Genomic DNA, 18,281 nt, shown 5'->3' on the forward strand with positions numbered 1-18,281 from the left:
TAATTCCCTAACACATGTTTTTTCTAGTGAATTCATCACTTTTATAACCAAAAATTCGTGGATAAATTATCAATGAGATTGTTGATATGGCAAAATTGCTGATATTTATTATCGAATTTGTTGATTATAAAAGTGACGAATTCAATGGAAAAACAAGTTTTGGGAATTGAAATGAACACTACTGGGTTTGGAATTTTGTCATATTCATCACACGAAATGGAGATTCACCCTATTATTATTATTTAAATTTATTTATTTATTTAAATTGGAGTGCAATAAGTAAAAGTTGTGGTGCCAATAGCAGCCCTCATAAAAAATCTTTATAAAATAAGGTTTTGTGACCATAACCGAGTTAAATCATTGAATATTACATGACACGGTGATTCCAACGAGTCAACTCGGTATCCACGGTGGCCGAGACGAGACGACGGTACTGGGTTTTAAAACAAGAGTCGTGATAAAATGCCGCCCTCCTCTGCCATACGCTCTTCATTTGCCTCGGGATACACAAGAAAAAGATTTATGGTTATGCGTATCCCTAGGTTATGTGATTGGGTTTTTAAAGCTTTTTGGAGTTTCTCTCTCTCCAATTTCATGACGTCTGGTGGAGGAAATGCAGCAGTGGAGTGGCACCAAAGACCCCCAAGCCCTGAAAACCCAATCGTTTTCTTTGACGTAACGATCGGGACCATCCCTGCTGGAAGAATCAAGATGGAACTCTTCGCTGATATCACTCCCAAAACCGCTGAAAATTTCAGGTTTGATTCTCACCATTCTACCTTCGAAACCCTAACTCAATGATCGATGAAAACCCCAATTAGTCTCTTCTAGTTCGACAATCTCTCCATGATTTGTTATTGAAACTCGAAGCAAAATAGTAACTTGTAGTAGTATTACACAATTATTGTTGTAAAGATTTGCATTTTTATGGACTTATTTGATTATCTTAATTGGTAAAAAATCTTGCATTTCTAATTTGTTTTTTGATTGTAAAAATCTTGCTTTCCTGTACACTTGGGCTGATTTTCATCATTTGCAATAAATCTGTTTTTTTTTTTTTTTTCTTTGGAAGAAAATGAAAAAAAAAAAAAACTAATTTTTATAATTAGCTGGAATGTAAATTTGATTCAATTATGAATATTTATTTCTAACTAGAGAATCTTCACTTGGTCAATACTCGGCTGACGTGGCACGGACATGGAACCATAGATTATACCCAACTGCACATATTTTATGGAGATGTACAGTTGTGTATCCCGATGAAAGAATCTATGGTTCTGTGTCCATGCCATGTCAGCTGAGTATTGACCGAGTGAAGATTTTCTAGTTAGAAAGTCAGTACTCTTCAATTATGCATGGTATCTAGGAGGTCAAGATTACCTACCTAGGAAATGCAACAGAGAGACTAAGCAGTGAAAAGCTAAAAATAATTAATTAAGTAGCTTGAATGTAAACTAGCCACAAATATATGCAATACCTAGGAGGTTGATATGACCATCCTTGAAAATATAGAAGAGAGCTGCGAAAAGCACTGAAAAACTAAAATCCTCCATTGATAAGAAGATCCCATCTAAAGATGGAATGACTTTTCCCCTTAAAAAAAAAAAAAACAATACAAAGACGAGAAAAAAAAAACCCCATAAAATATGGGATGATTTAGACATGCCCACCTACGTTTTGTTTTGCTGAATATTAGAGATACCCTCCTATGTTTTGAAACTGATGACATGCATCCATTGGCCTCTATCTTCTACATAGACTAATGGGAAAAGACTCAAATGCCCTCATTTTCAACCTCTTTGGATAACATTTTTAACCCTCATCAACCATCTTAAGATTTTTATCTACTTCAAGTCTTCAACCTTCAAATCTCAAGGCAAAATACAATTTTTGAAAAAGTATAAAACGATAAAATTTTATGTAGAAAGATCCAGAGTTCTCTACAAATGACGCAAGTTTGAAAATGATGGATGCAAATAAAGTTGAATAGATTAATGTTACTCTAGAGGTTGAAGAGCTTGAAGATGACTGGTTTTGGGAAGTAAAAAAAATATGTAAGATTTTGAGGAAATTGAACATGATGGGATTTTGGATAGAAAAATCTAGGGTTTTATGTAAAGGGCTAGTTCTAGGTTGAAAACGACGAATTGAAGATAAATTGAGTAGATATGGCATGGAGGTTGGAGAACTTGATGATGACTTATTTTGAGTAGAAAACTATGAGTTTTTGTCTAGAGGTTGAAGAAGAGGGCATATGAGTCTTTTCCCCTTTAGTCTATTTAGAAGACCGAGGTCAAGGGATGCACGTCATCAGTTTAAAAAATTCAGGGTATTTCTAATATTCAGCAAAACGTAGGGGGCATGTCTAAATCACCTTAAAATATGTAAAGAGGACCACTTTAACATTAAAGTTTTAATGCTAATAACAATGTCCCAAGTATTCTCATCTTTGCTATAAAAAAATTATTCACTCGTATTAGTAATAGCTTATGACTATGATAAAATGATAAGTAAAGCTTCACCAAATGATAGGGGATTCTTTGTTTCATGGCCTTTTGTATACCTTGTTCTTCCATGTACTTATGCACATGCTGGTTCTGCATGGGTGCTTTTGTCCCATCTTGTGACTACTAGTTTTTTTGCATGATCCGTCATCGTAGATGTGCTCTAGGTGCAATCGAGCTTTTGTTAATGGTATATTCGTTTCCTCACTTATATGGATGGCAGATCAGGATTTTAGCCAATTTCTCAAGTATGTCAAAGTGCTTTGGTGACACTGGCTGTATATCCAACAGCTTCTTCAAGCACAATAATAGAATTATTCTCAATATGTGATGTAATGGGTTTCCTTGTATCTTGAGGAAAAAAATCTATGGTTCTGTGGACATTGCCACATCAGAGCAGTTGGTTTAGAATGACTCTTATGGAATACCTAGGAGGTTGAGATTTCCTTAATAGAAAATATATAATAGAGCTGTGAAAAGCACTGAAAAGCTAAAACCCAATAATAAGATCCCATCTAAATATGAAATTGCCACCCCCCCCGAACCCTCAAAAAAAAAAAAAAAAAAAAGTAAAATAAAATACGTAAACAAGATAAAATAAAAACAACCATAAACTCCATTATTCTCAATATGTGATGTAATGTGTGTTTCCTTTATATACCTAGTGAAGCTTACCTAATTTGTTAATGATGTCTTCTACTATTCTCATAACAATTTTTTTGATAAGTTGCTATTCTTTTGATTACTGCATGCAATTCTTTTTGGCTCTATGTTTAAATAATTTGCTTCATAGAATTGCCAGAGCTTCACTTCTTAAAACTTACCTTTTTTTTTTAATTTTGGTTTGGCAAGCAGTTCTGTACTGGTGAATATAGGTAGGTCAATTCTCCTATTTGCATTGTCAATAACTCAACTACTTTTGATTAGATGAAATTTTCATTTCATAAGCATTCTAGATTGCTACTATCATATTAATAAGTTGTGAACATAGTCACCAAGTCGGGGTTCGGGCATAAGTCGACAAGGGAAAAAGTCGAAAAAAATGGGAAAAAAAATCAAAATAGTATTAAGACAATATAATTTTTTCTACTAAGCGATACATTTATATCATCAAATCCAATTTTAAACTTAAGAATAAATGGCCTTTGAAAAAACCCTTTTAAAATAGCTTGCTTAGCAAAAAAAAAAAAAAAAAAAAATTACATTTTTTTGTGTTTAAATTGTGACTTTTTCAAAAAGTCGTGATTTAATCGCTAGTCTTTAAAATCACGATTTAAACATGATTTTTTGGAAAAAATCGGTGACTTTGGTGACTATGGTTGTGAACGCTAAAATGATGGGATTGTTTATTTTGCACCAACATATTGGTGCTCTCTTTCCAAACACTCCAACATATTGTAAGAGGGAGCTTTCAACATCATATCCTTCCTCTAGTACGAAAAGCATAGCAAGCCCATGAATTGACTTTAGGGCACACCAAATTGGTGAAGGCCCAATACATATGGAAAATAGAGAAGCAATGTGATCATATTTAAGTGGTGTCATTGCAATGGATCAAGAAATAATTAAATTCCCCCCCCCCCCCCCCCCCCCCCCTCCCCACCCCCTAGCTTTTACACATGACCCAGAGTCTACCGAGATTTGTCAATGTACAATTGGGTGAGACTTTAGATGAATAGAAAGAAAACAACTTTCTAATTTACTCAAAAGAACTATTGTTGTCAATCTCAAAATCTGATTTTGCATATCAAAATATCCATAATAATTGTCACATTACCATCCCTAACATAAAAGTTTCTCAGAGATAAAACTTAGAATGTTTTTGGCAATTGTTATGATTTTTTTTTAAATGTGCAAATTGATGGAAAAACCACTTGAGAGGGCATTTTCGGACCCTATACAAAGGAGCTAGGAAAATGAAAGAATTGGGTTTTTATTTTTTTATTTTCTGATAATTATAATTTCATTCCAGAAATATGAGGACGAGGTGACCCCCCTTAAGTACAAGAACAAACTTACAAATATGAGATGGAGAAAGGGAGGATAGATTGGTCTTGACATTTGACCTAGGATTTCAATGCCCTCACACTATTAGAGGCTCTCATAAGAGAAAACCTGTAAAAAAAAAAATCTTTTTCATATTTATCTCTGAAGAGATCTTATTGCAATGTTTAAATAGTAAAAAAAAAAAAAAGCCTTCTAAAATTTAATTTTCTATTTTTCTAACATTCAAAAACCCTAATTACTTTTAAAACAAGTAATTGCAACTAAAATAACTAAATAAAAGTGGCTATTGAACTCTAATTTTGGGCAAAATATTAAGTGGCTGGCCCACTTATCAATTAAAAAAAAATATCTACTTTGTTATTAATGAGAAAAAATAAAGTATCTCACCCAAAAGCCCAAAAAACATCAAAACTCTCTAATAAAAACAAAAATAAACTCCTAAAAGGAATCTAATTCTTCATGCATGTGGTCCCCATCATTTTGACTTCCTATAGTTGTTAAGAATACCTATGGTTGTTTGATAGTCTCCCCTCGTATAATCTAATCCATGGTGTATGAAAATGCTTTCTTTTACTTCCCATAATTTCCCTTATTATATTTTGAATAATTCCATAGACAATCATAGGTACGTGTTTGATTCCTGAGGTCTCTAGGAATCTAATTCTTCGTGCTTGTGGTCCTCATTATTTTGACTTCATGTGGTTGTTAAACACACCTATAGTTGTTGGATAGTCCCCTTTTGTAATCCAATCCATGGTGTATGGAAATGATTTCTTTTACTTCCCATAATTTCCCTTATTGTATTTTAAAAAACCTTCTTATTCATTCATGTATAGCTAAAGTATAATGTTATATACATGCATAGGTACATGTTTGTATCCTGAGATCTGAACGATGTTGTGTCAGATAACTTATATCTATGTTGAACATCAACACTTGGCCATGTCATTGTTGGTATAGGTAAAGATATTTATGTTTGTTAATAATCACTTTCATTTGTCTGAGTTAATTTGCAGAAAAGCAGGAATACCAGTTGGTTCCATAGGGTGTTTAAGGATTTCATGATTCAGGCTGGTGATTTTCTAAAAGGTCAGTAGCTGTCCATTTATTTTAAGTGCAGTTGTAGTTTAATCATCTAGAGTCAGTTGCATCAAAATCATTCTGCTCTTCTAATTTTTCATTTTCTGAAGTTAAAATTGTTCATTCTTTTGTTGGTGGTGACTATTTGTAACTTGTTTGTCAAGGACACTCTATTTTCTTGAGAATAATGCTGATGGGCACCTTTGTTTAACACATGGTGGCACTATCATTGGGAAAATCTTAATTTATTGAATATCTTGCCATCGTATAATTAATAAACTGGTTAATTTATTTAAATTAATTTTGTTTAGATTTTTAACATTTACAGACATCATTCAATTTGAAAGTATGTCTACATATTAAATCAAATGTATGGATGTAATAACTTATCTGGTTTGGCAGGCCTAACACTGGATGTGTTTGACACAGACTCATGTGTCTATATTTTAAGTTAACATAGGCTGTAACTAATGGCATCAAACTATATATCATAATGGGTGCAAACAAATGGTCTGTGTATGCAAGTGCGTGGGGTGTTACGTTGTCTTATAAATAGAAGAATAATGGAATAGAAATCGTCAAGTCTCAATTAGAGAACTTGGCAGAAATTTATAATAATCAAAGGGTCAAAAAGACTAAAAAGCCCTTATAATAAGTACTATGAAAATAAAATCTATAGTTAAACAATTATGACTAAAATAACTATATTATTTCCAATACTCCCCCTCAAGGTAGGGCAAATATATCAATTAAACCCAGCTTAACAAAGTGAATTCATAATAGAAGGACCGGTAGACTTTGTAAGTATGTCGGCAAGCTGATTTGAAGAAGAGACGAAGACTGTCTGAAGATCACTAGATCGAATTTTCTTCTTGAGAAAGTGAACATCAACCTCAATATACTTAGTTCTTTTGTGAAGGACCCAGTCAGAAGCAAACATGATAGCATACTTATTGTCACATAACAAATTAGAAGAATCGGAAATAGAAAATTCCAACTCCGTTAGCAAAGATCGAAGTTAAATTAGCTCACATGTGCCAATGGCCATAACACGATATTCAGCTTCAATAAAAGAACGAGAAATCACATTCTGTTTCTTAGTTTTTTACGAGATAAGATTATTATCATAAAAAGTACAGAAACCATAGGTAGATCTCTTATCTATAAGAGAATCAGCATAATCAACATCTGTAAAACAAGACAATTGCGGTTGAGCAGTGGAAGAGTAGAAAAGTCTAAAACTAGGACATAACTTTAAGTAACGAAGAATACGATAAACGACATCAAGATGAGATGTGCGCGAAGTATGCATGAGCTGACTGACCATACTAACCGCAAAGGACAAGTCCGGTCTAGTGTTAGTCAAATAAATCAGATGACTTACAAGTTTCTGATAAGAAGGATCCGATAAAAGATCACTAGAATCAGTCTAAAGACGGTGATTATGATCCATGGGGGACGAAGCAAGACGACAACCAAGCATCCTAGTGTCCTGAAGAAGATACAATGTGTATTTACACTGAGATAGCGAAATACCACGGCGAGAGTGGGTCACTTCTATCCCCAAGAAGTACTTGAGTGAACCCAAGTCCTTAACTTCAAAAGCATGACCCAATAGCATCTTAATTCTGTCAATCCCCTATGCATCATCACCAGTCACAATAATATCATCCATATAAATCAAGATAACGGTACAACGATCATCCATTCCTCGACAAATAAAGCAAGTATAATCTGAGTGGCATCTAAAAAAGACCATAGATAAAATAACCTCAGAAAAACGCTAAAATCATGCTCGCGGGGATTGTTTCAGGCCATACAAAGATTTAAGAAGGCAACATACCTTCCCAAAACACTCCTTTTAAAGACGAAATCCAGGAAGGGGGTCTATAAATAATCTTAGTCAAATCACCATTTAGAAAGCGTTTTTCACATCGAGTTGGTGAAGTGGCTAGGAGTGACATGCTGCTAAAGAGATAAAAAGTCAAACTGTGAAAAGTTTGACAACCAGAGCAAGCGTGGCACCAAAATATTTTTTCAGGAGTCTGTGTAAACCCCTTAACAACAAGACATCATTGGTGAGATATTTGACAGTGAAGACCCATTTGCAACCAATGGTTCTCTCCCCAGATGGAAGAGTAACAAACCCCCAGGTATTATTTTTCTGCAAAGTATCCATGTCAGTAGTCATAGTTCTAGTTCACTGAAGGTCTCGCAAAATCTTTGATATAGACCAAGGAACGTGAATAGAATCAGTAGTTGCAAGGTAGGTTTGATAAAAGGAAGAAAGACCCTGATAGGAAACAAAGTAGGTAATAGGATGATCAGTCACGCACCCCTACTTGCCTTTGCGAATGGCAATATGCAAGTGAAAGTCAAAAATAGATGGGATAAGGCCTGTTATATGTGTAGGGGTAGGAGAAGATAAACCTGAATCCAATGAGGAGGTTGCCAAAAGTGGAGGAGGGTGAGGCTGACTAGTGTAGATCTTAAGCGTTGGTAAAGATGATGAAAAAACTAGAGAAGACAACACTATATGAGACGGATCCTGCAAAGTAGAAGATTCTTGCAAAGTAGATGTGGCACTACAGTATGGGAAATTTTCAAAGAAAATAACATCAAGGAAGTGTATGACACAGAGAAACTGGATCATAACACCGATACCCTTTTGACATAGAGGAGTTACCTAAGAAAACGCACCAATAATTTTATCATCCAATTTGTGCAATTAGGAGTTTTGTCCTGAACAAAGCACATGTACCCAAATACTCGAGGTGTAATGGGGAAAAGTATGCTATCAAGTTGAAGGACATGAAGAGGCACTTGTTCCTCTAAGGTGCGTTTCGGGATACGATTAATATCTCAAATAAAGGAGGTACAGGGGTGGTGTTGAGGATATATGTTCGAAGTGTCTCAAACTCAAGACGTATACCCATAAGAAATTGGTAGGTCTGATGTCGAGCAATCCTCTTAACCACATAATTGGCTACTTATGAAGACAATTCAGCCATAGACTCATAATGAGAAAGTTTCTCCCAACGTGACTAAAGAAATCCAAAGTAATTAGCTACACTCTGAGTCTCTTGGGTAGCGTGGGTAATGTCTCGATAGAGCTCACAAATCCTCGAGTCATTCTTGGCATGTGCATATGTCTGAGTAAGTGTTGACCACAAAGAAGAGACAGTCTCATGGTACATGAATATGGTATAGATATACTGCTCCATGGAGTTGAATAGCCACTCAAGGATAATGCAGTTGTCGATCTCCCATGATTCAAATTTGGGATTAGTAAGGAGTGGCTTAGTAACGGTGCCAGAAAGCCATAAAAATTTCCCTCTACTACCTAGATAAAGTCGTACAGATCGAGATAATGACCGAAAGTTCCGACCATCGAAAAGAGCAGTGGTAATACGTTAGGTTGAGGAATTAGTCCCAAGTATAATGTTGGAATCCTTAATCTCTTGATTCAATGTCATTGCATAAATTAATAACTTTGGCTTGAAGGGAGATCTCTCGGAACTTTAACCCAATATGGAATAAATCACAAGAAGAAAGGGCAGTCTTCTAGTCTTTGAAAATAGCCAAAAAAGAACCTCAACCTTTTGCTCAGCTCACAACAACACCCCTTGTTGCTGTCGCAGGACAGAAATCAGCCTAACAACTTGCCAAAATTGTTCCTATTGTTGTTGTAGGACAGAAAAAAGTGCAAACAACCTTGCCGTAGTACCCAGAAGTGTAGAAAAAGACCAAAACACTTTGTTGCAGATATTCCTAGTGCTGTCGTAAGGCAGGAAAGAGGCTAACAGCCTTGCCGCAACACTCATGAGTGATCCTATTGCTGTCGCAGAGGAGAAAAGGGGTCAGCAGTCTTGTAGCAATACCCAGAATTGCAGAAAGATGGCCAGCAGTCTTGCTGCAGCACTCAGAAACGACTTTATTGCTGTCACAAGGGCAGAAAACAGCAGTCCAGTCTGTCATAGGGTACCCAATAGTACACCAGTAGCCTTGGTGAAGAAACAAACCCTAACATAGGGTAGAATCATAGCGCAGAAATCCTATCGTAACATGTGATAACTAAAGAAAAATCCCTAACGCAACATGCAATTAAGGGAGAAAAAAGAAAAAAAAAAAAAGGAGATCTTCTAACGACGAGGTTGCTAGGTTATTAGATCTCAAGAACTAGAAGATTGATGAGGGAAGAAAGGAGAAGAGAAGAGAAGAGGTGAGAAGGGACTTCAAGATCCAAACAACCTGAAGAGGGAAACCCAAAGGGGGACGTCCTCTAGAGGCTTTTATACCAAGAAGAATAAGGGAATAGAAATCGTCAAGTCTCAATTAGAGAACTTGGCAGGAATTTATAATAATCAAGTAGTCAAAAAGACTAAAAAGTCCTTACAATAAGAAATATGAAAATAAAATCTATAACTAAACAATTAGGACTAAAATAACTATATTAGTTCCAACATAAATCATTGTTGAAGAAATAACCAATCTATGTGTAGAAGTAATTTGATAAGCTACAAGTGCTGTAATATTTTTCAATAATTTATAGACCAAGATAAAATGGTGTAAAATATTGGAAGCAATGTTTTTTTTTTAAGGAAACTCTTTAGGTGAGTTAGAGAATGCAATGGACAAATAAGCTCATAATCAAGCCTCTTCCTTGGATGGGGAGTTTGCAATGTTGTTTTCCTTCTTATGGATGCATGGGTGAGCCCTCCAATGGACACATGGGTAAACCTCACCTAACACCATCTGCTAATATCCGTAGGATAAACACATCTCTCTCCTTCCATTAAGAACACCACCTTTGCAGTAAATGACCTCATGTCAAAGGAAGGTTTTGTGACTGTCAAAGTTGATGAACTTAGCCTAATAGAAGCCAACCTTTTATTTGCTGTGTAACCAATATGAATGTTCTTACTTCACCATTGTTATCCCTGCATAGGGGGTAGTTCTTGAAGAGGGTGGGTTGCTGGTCATTCCACCACCAAAGTTCAGCTTAAGGACCCTACCTATTAAATGTTTTTTCTTTTTTTTTTTTTGGGTAAGGGCCAATTGAAACCTACTGGAAACAACAGTTTCTCCATCCACAGATGCAACGCCAACGTTTGATCATTTGAAATTCTTTTAATATTTGATAGATATCATTTATTAACTTCATAGAAAATTATGCTTGTCATAGTAGTATCATGGTTACTAAGGTGAACGCTTCTTATCATGTGAAGATTTCATTTCCTGCCATTTAACATTAGTGATAATTGTTTTTCAGGGTGACGGTAGTGGGTGTGTATCCATCTATGGAAGCAATCTCGAAGATGAAAGTTTCATTGCAAAACATACTGGCCCTGGCTTATTGTCAATGGTATGGGTTGCCCCTCGAATTAAACTCGATCAATTTTATGCAAGAATTGTTCTTTTATCTCTAGTGTTTGCTTTTTTCCATTTATTTTAATTAGAGATACTAGTCCCTATTTCTCTTTCTTTTTGTTTATCATGTAATTGTACGACATGTATATTGTATGTCTTAGTGTTTTTAGAGGCATGTGAGACTTACTCCTTGAGGCGAGCCTTCAATAAATCGTGAATTGAACATGAGAATGCGTAGATCTACAAGGTTCACCATTGTTCCTCAAATGTAGAGCCTCTTTGGTGAACTCCAATGGCTTAGGTTTTGGTAGAGAGAATGGATCTCTCTCTTTTGATGGTATAAAATGTTTGGAGGGAGTGAGTTGCACTTTAAAAATTATTTTTCAAGGGTTTATTAGAGAAATTATAGATGAGGGCATTTCTGTCAAAAAACATGAGTTACTGTAGCAAACTCTCCTATTTTGACTATTAAAAAAAAGTGACCCTTTTTTGCCATTACCATAAACCTATGGAATTTTTATGCTAAAAGTCTTATTTGTAAATTCAAGATAATTTTTTGGAAATTAAGAAAATTCTAAATTGTGGTTTGCATCTCACCACGAGTTTCTTAAAGATGATATGGAGGCACTGGTTTTCATAACAAATGCCATTATTTGATGGTTTCTTCTTTCTCTGCTCGTGTCCAAATAAGAATGAAGATCTCACTATAGTGCTATTGAATTGCTGGTGGGTCATACCTTTTCTTGGTTGCACTCTAGTGCATAGTGCATAGTATGTAGTTACAAAAAACTACTTTTCTAAGTCTCGTTTAAATCATGTTTTGTGACTCCAACGATTAAAACAATGAAAAGATATGATTTTCATAAAACTGTTTTTTAACATTTTAAGCACATTTTTCCAAAAAGAAAGAGAGTAACCTTCTTTTTTTTTTCGTACGCCTATGGTTAATTTTTGTGGCCTTATGGTTGTTTGTGATTTGGTTTATAAATGTTGTTTAATATAGACTTCGATGATAATGTCTTGATGTTATGGTTTTTTAATTTCTACAATAGTGTATTGTTTTGCTCAAAAGATAAGTTGATGATTAAATTTTTTTAGCATCATAAAATATATAATGATGCGTGGAAACATGTTCTCACTCGTTCATTCAATATATATATATATATATATCTAGGGGAGCATTCAGAGGCCCTAAAGAGAGCTAAACTTTTTTTCAAAATATGGGTTAGAAGTTACAGAATGGGCTGATTTTTTGTGATGCGCTGACTTTTGTTAGGATGATTTCCTCACCATAGAGTTCATCCTCACAAGAAATCAGCCCATTCTGAAACTTCCAACTCATATTTTGAAAAATGTTTGGCTCTCTTTGGGGCCTCGAACGCTTCCCACATAAATAATATCGGAAAAGGTTGCATGGACCAAGGGACCATGTAGAGCATGGACCGAGGGCCACATTTGGGCCACGTGGACTGTCACATTGGTCTAAATGATAACTGAACCTCTTGTTTGTCGTCAAGATTGGGCTTGAAAATAAAATCCTCCCAAAAATAATATTTTTTGACATTGAATCTTGAGTTTAAAAATGTACGGTCATTGAACTCCTAGATTTGCAAGTTCAATCCAATGGTGAAAAAATCTCTTTTTCAATTCTGTTTTTTTTAGAGTTCATAAAAATTTATGCTCTAAGTACGTGTGGCACCCGATGGTGTATTTGGGGCCACATTGACATGTGGTCAATAGAGATACATGGTCCTTCAGTCTATATAACCCCATCTCATCTCTCTCTCTCTCTCTCTCTCTCTCTCTCTCTCTCTCTCTCTCTCTCTCTCTATATATATATATATATATATATATATATATGGTCCCGTTCCCCACCCTAAGCTTTACCCTACACTTTAACAAACGTGTTTTGTCCTACATGGGTTAGAAGTTTTGGAATAGGCTGATTTTTGGTGAGGATGATCTCTATGGTGAGGAGATCATCCTCACCAAAAATCAGCCCATTCCAAAACTTCTAACCCCATCAAAGATGGTTTACAAAAAATGGACGGTCCACGATTTTTCAACTTGCAAGCATGGGGCTAAAAATTTCGGAATGGACTGATTTTTGGTGAGGATGATCTTCTAGTCATAGAGATCATCCTCACCAAAAATCAGCCCATTCCAAAACTTCTAACCCACGTAGGACAAAACACGTTTGTTAAAGTGTAGGGTAAAGCTTAGGGTGCTGAACATTTCCCATATATATATATATATATATATATATATATATATATATATATATGGGACATGCTCAGCAACAAACATTTTGACAAAACATTTTTCAAAACATGGGTTAGAGGTTTTGGAATGGGCTGATTTTTGGTGAGGATGATCTCTACGGTGAGGAGATCATCATCACCAAAAATCAGCCCATTCCAAAACTTCTAACCCCATCAAAAATGGTTTACAAAAAATGGACGGTCCATGATTTTTCAACTTGTAAACTGGGGCTAGAAGTTTTGGAATGGGCTGATTTTTGGTGAGGATGATCTCCTCACCGTAGAGATCATCCTCACCAAAAATCAGCCCATCCCAAAACCTCTAACCCATGTTTTGCAAAATTTTGCCAAAATGTTTGTTGCTGAACGGGACCCTATATATATATATATATATATATATATATATATATATGTAATTTTTTTTTTTTTTATTAAAAATATATTGGAAACTTATAATAAATGTCTGAAGTATTATCTATGAGAAGTGTTTGGAGGCCCTAAAGAGAGCCAAATATTTTTCAAAATACGGGTGGGCTGATTTTTTGTGAGGATGATAATCACCCTCACCAAAAATCAGCTCATTCTGAAACTTCTAACCCGTATTTTGAAAAATGTTTGGCTCTCTTTAGGGCCTTCAAACGCCACTCATTTTATATATATATATACATATATATTTGGGGAGTGTTTAGAGGCCCTAAAAAAGCCAAACATTTTTCAATATATGGTCTAGAAGTTTCGGAATGGGCTGATTTTTTGTGGGGATGATCACTATGGTCAGGAGATCATTCTCACAAAAAACCAGCCCATTTTGAAACTTCTAACCCCTTCAAAAGTGGTTTACAAATAATTGACTGTCCACGATTCATCAACTTGTAAACTGGGGTTAGAAGTTTTAGAATGGGCTGGTTTTTTATTAGGATGATCCCCTCACCATAGTGATCATCACAAAAAATCAGCTCATTCCGAAACTTCTAGCCCATATATTGAAAAATGTTTGGCACAATGTTTGGTTCTCTTTAGGGCCTCCGAATGCTTCCCTATATATATGTATACTAGTGTATTGTAAACTATTGTTGTTTGTTTGAGTTACAGCCCAGTGGAACTATTTCCAAGATTTGAAAGGCATGTCATGTTCCCCCCCCCCCCCCCCCCCCCCCCCTTTGCAGGCAATAGCGGACCAAACACTAATGGATGTCAGGTAAATTTCGAAATTATTTCTGGTCGATTTCATTAGCTGTCACATGGTCTTTTCCAGAATCGGTCAATATGCATTTTCCTTTCCCAGCATGGTACAGACATCCCTTGTCTTTTGAAATGTTTGTTAAGTGAAATTATGTTTGATAGGTGCAAGTGTGAAGGTTTGGTTTCGATTCCAGGTCTCTGGTATTATCAGGCACGATCGGTACTTTATAGCTAGTTTTGTTACTTCTGTTCAAAACTCAAATTTCGTTATGAAATCTGTTTCGAAACATTTTTTAAAATATAATCTGTAGGGAGCCCAGCATTATGTAATGCCTCATTTCAGTTGTTTTGAAGATAGTAATATTGGATCCTGCCTGATACAGAACCCAATTGACATTAATGAAAACTTTTTTTATTTTTTTTAATATGCATTTGGATTAGTTAGAAATTAGTGGGTGAAGGCTGACTTTTTAACCCAGTTGTTGGTAATATGAACATTCACAAACCTAACTAACTTGGCAAACCCTTGTTAGGATCCTGATGAATGAATCCTTGTACCCATTCAATTCTATAAAGTCATGTCTTACGTCAAGTCAAGTGTTTTTGGTATTCGCCTCATGACCTGAGACTACTAAATATTCTCAAATGCTTGATTATAGATTTCCTCTCATCCATTTCAATATTCTCATCTTGGCTGCACTCAATGTGAGAAAATATTATTTTTTGATTGTCCAACATAAAGAATACCTAGTCTTACCATTGTCTTATATGATTGTTAATGCATTGATCATATATTCTTCAACCATTCGGTTCTAATTCTGTTGGGAAACATTCTTTAATCTTCGCTTCAACCATTCAGTTCTGATTTTTCAAATATATTTTTATAAATCGACTTGTTTGCAGTAGTGATGTTTCCTCTAAACTACTTAATTCTTCATCTAATCCTGATTATATTTTTCTTTCCCTGTAGTTCTTTATTATATGCTCGAAATGTGATTGGCTTGACAATAAGCATGTAGTTTTTGGCGGTAAGCTCTACTTCTGCTCTAATTTTACTTCCATGTGAAGTAATATATTTGAATTATTTTTCCCACTTAAAGCCATTTTCACCTTTTAGAATTGTTGATCCCAAATAGTTTGAAGGAGGCACCGTGGATGATGATGATGTTTGTTGATTTCCTGTAGAGAGTGCTTGGAGATAGTCTTTGGTTGCCAGGAAGATTGAGAATGTGGCCACTGGACCTAACAACCGTCCTAAACTAGCATGTGTCATTGTTGAATGTGGTGAAATGTAAAATGCCGCCATGACACTAATTAGGAAAAGTTTATGAATCTAATGTTGATATTCAGGTAATTTATATCAATGTAATTCTCCTAATCATTATCTTTTCTGAAAACCAATTACTCCGGAATGTAGTTACATGTTACTTTATTGAAAATAATTTTTGCAAGCTCTTGAGGAATCGTAGAACTATCACCAACAACGAAAATATTTCTCTAATAATCTGCCTCTCGGAAAGAACTCATGAGTACAAGTAGTGACTGATGAAGCTAGCAACTAGATTTCCTTCATTAGCTCCGTAAATGTTGTCTTCCTCCACACCAGTCCACGGATAAGAAGTATGGGTTCAAAGGGTTTGAACCTAGGACATGGGAACAACTTTCCACATGTCTTCATGATATTCACATCCGGACATCTCAAGAACTTACTCTTACATGGAGTTCATGCAATATAGAACAATTTCATAAAATAAAAATAAAAATCCTCCAATTTCTTTCCATATAGGATAAAACAAAGTTGAGGCCAACGTACACCACTCTACCTGGAAACTGAATTCCATTTGTTAAAAATATTTTGATTGCCACCAAACCAAAACCAACTCGACTTATCCTGGATTTCCATAGACCTCTCTTCCATATCCAGCCATTGAAGGAGCAATCGAAAAAGAAAACTGAGGATCCGATGACTCATGAAAAAATCACATGATCTCAACCATGTAATTAAGAAATCCAATGGTTGGGATTTCATTCTAAACAACCCCTAACTTTTGGGTTGTAACTTGATAGCCTAGTAGTATGGATACCTATTTAACTGGAACTGAAAACTGCAGTTGGGGTTTTCCTTTTTGATGGAATTGATTAGAGTTGGGTCTAAAATGGAACTGAATCAATAGGAACCAAAACCATTAGTTTCTACGGCATGAAGTTCTTTTAATTTTCCATATAAACCATGCATTAAAACTTAATAAAATGAGTCTAAGAATTATAGCTAGGAAAGAAGATAAATTTTGATTTTTGGAAAACTATTAACTCATATCTTTACTACAACAAGTTGTAGTTAAGTTGATAATTTTTTGAAAAAAAAAAAAATTCACAACAGGCAAAATATTTTTTCTCACTAGGTTATATGGGTACCCATATTATATATGACAAACAAATGGTCGATCTCGACCCTAAAAGGAAAAAGGAATTCAATGGGACATCAATAATATTTCCCTACTCTTACTCCAGAGGAATTCGATGGGTACATCAATAATTTTCCCCTACTCTTACTCCACTCAATAGGAAGTTTTTGCTAGATCTATATGCCAAGTGATGTTGAGAGAAATTGGTTTTATTCATTGATCCCAACGACACGGCATTTTTGTCAAGAGTAGGTATTCACAAGATAAGAATTTTTTTGTCAAGAGTAGGTAGGTATTCACAAGATAAGAACCCTCGGTTACTTTTTTCCATGGAATCTTGGAATATGAAGGATGGAGTCAAAAGCCCAACTTTTTTCCATGGAATCTTGACGATTTAAATGGTGGATATACTAACAAATGGTTGGTTTCAATCACTTTCTCATCCAAAATGGTTGATCTTGACCTTTTGACATCTAACAGTCGAGATCGACCTCAACAATTTAATTGTTGATATAGGTCTATGATTGTCGATTAAGGACTATAAATTCTCAATCTCAATCATTTTCTCATCCAAAGTGATTTATATCGATCTATATAAGAGGAAAAGGGTGTGAGGGTCAGAAATAAAGAAAGAAATTCACTAAAATTTAGAAAGAGGTCCCTCCCTCAAGGTTAAGTAGGAAACCTGAAACCCTTTTTGGATTAAAGACCAATTGATGATAAGAGAAATTTGGTTTAGTTAATTGGCCTAATCAACGTGGCATTTTAGTCAAGACTAGAAATTCAAAAGTGATGTAAGGCGAAGAACAATCTTCCAATTGGTTTGTTGATTCTCAAAAGAATACTAAACAATTGAACACCAAAAACTTGCTGATTCACACATAATACTAAGAACTTGGAAATAAAGAGAGCTCTCTAAAAATATAAATTTTATTAATCAAAAGATGTTCCCTGTATTTGAGTTACAATACTATTTATAGAAAATAAACTTATTCCTACATAAATACAAAATAGCCAAAATAAGTAAAACTATCGAAGTAAAAAAGATCTAAGCATGGAAATATATACTACTTAACCAAAAAAGTAAAGGAGAATCGACAATGCATTATTTTAACTTTTATAACTAAAGTTATTAACAAAACAAAACTTTTAGAAAATAACAAAATCATCTAGAAAATAAGGTAAACGAAGGAATTAGGCCTAAAAAAGGAATGTCTATAACTTGCTACGAATCTTGAAGATCTTAACATTTCTATTGAAGAATGGGTCTCTTCGGATGATTCTGACTTCGTTGCTTGTTCTGATCTATGGGCTCAGTTGGGCTTGTTGCACTGAATCATTCTCCCTAAGTCGAAAGGAAGTCATCCTTGAGTTCAAGGCGTCATGTGAAGCTATGGTCTGATAGCCTTTAAAATCAACTTGTTGTACTCAACAACTTGACAGCAATGAGGCCACCTGGGTGGTTGTTCTTC

General features: G+C 35.1%; 1 protein-coding gene across 1 annotated transcript; it reads left to right on the forward strand.

Annotated features, from left to right (window-relative positions):
* Nucleotides 1–571: 571 nt before the first annotated feature.
* Nucleotides 572–15,875, forward strand: LOC147384262 (peptidyl-prolyl cis-trans isomerase CYP22-like). Its single transcript, XM_086425127.1, has 6 exons — nt 572–758; nt 3,356–3,379; nt 5,528–5,600; nt 10,864–10,956; nt 14,315–15,432; nt 15,590–15,875. Exons 1-3 carry the CDS (start codon nt 595–597, stop codon nt 5,574–5,576), a joined length of 237 nt encoding a protein of 78 aa, XP_086281253.1. The 5' UTR covers nt 572–594; the 3' UTR covers nt 5,577–5,600; nt 10,864–10,956; nt 14,315–15,432; nt 15,590–15,875.
* Nucleotides 15,876–18,281: the final 2,406 nt, after the last annotated feature.

Source organism: Akebia trifoliata, chromosome 15, assembly GCF_017979445.1.
Source record: "Akebia trifoliata isolate Shusen 1 chromosome 15, ASM1797944v1, whole genome shotgun sequence".
In the NCBI taxonomy this organism is placed as follows: domain Eukaryota; kingdom Viridiplantae; phylum Streptophyta; class Magnoliopsida; order Ranunculales; family Lardizabalaceae; genus Akebia; species Akebia trifoliata.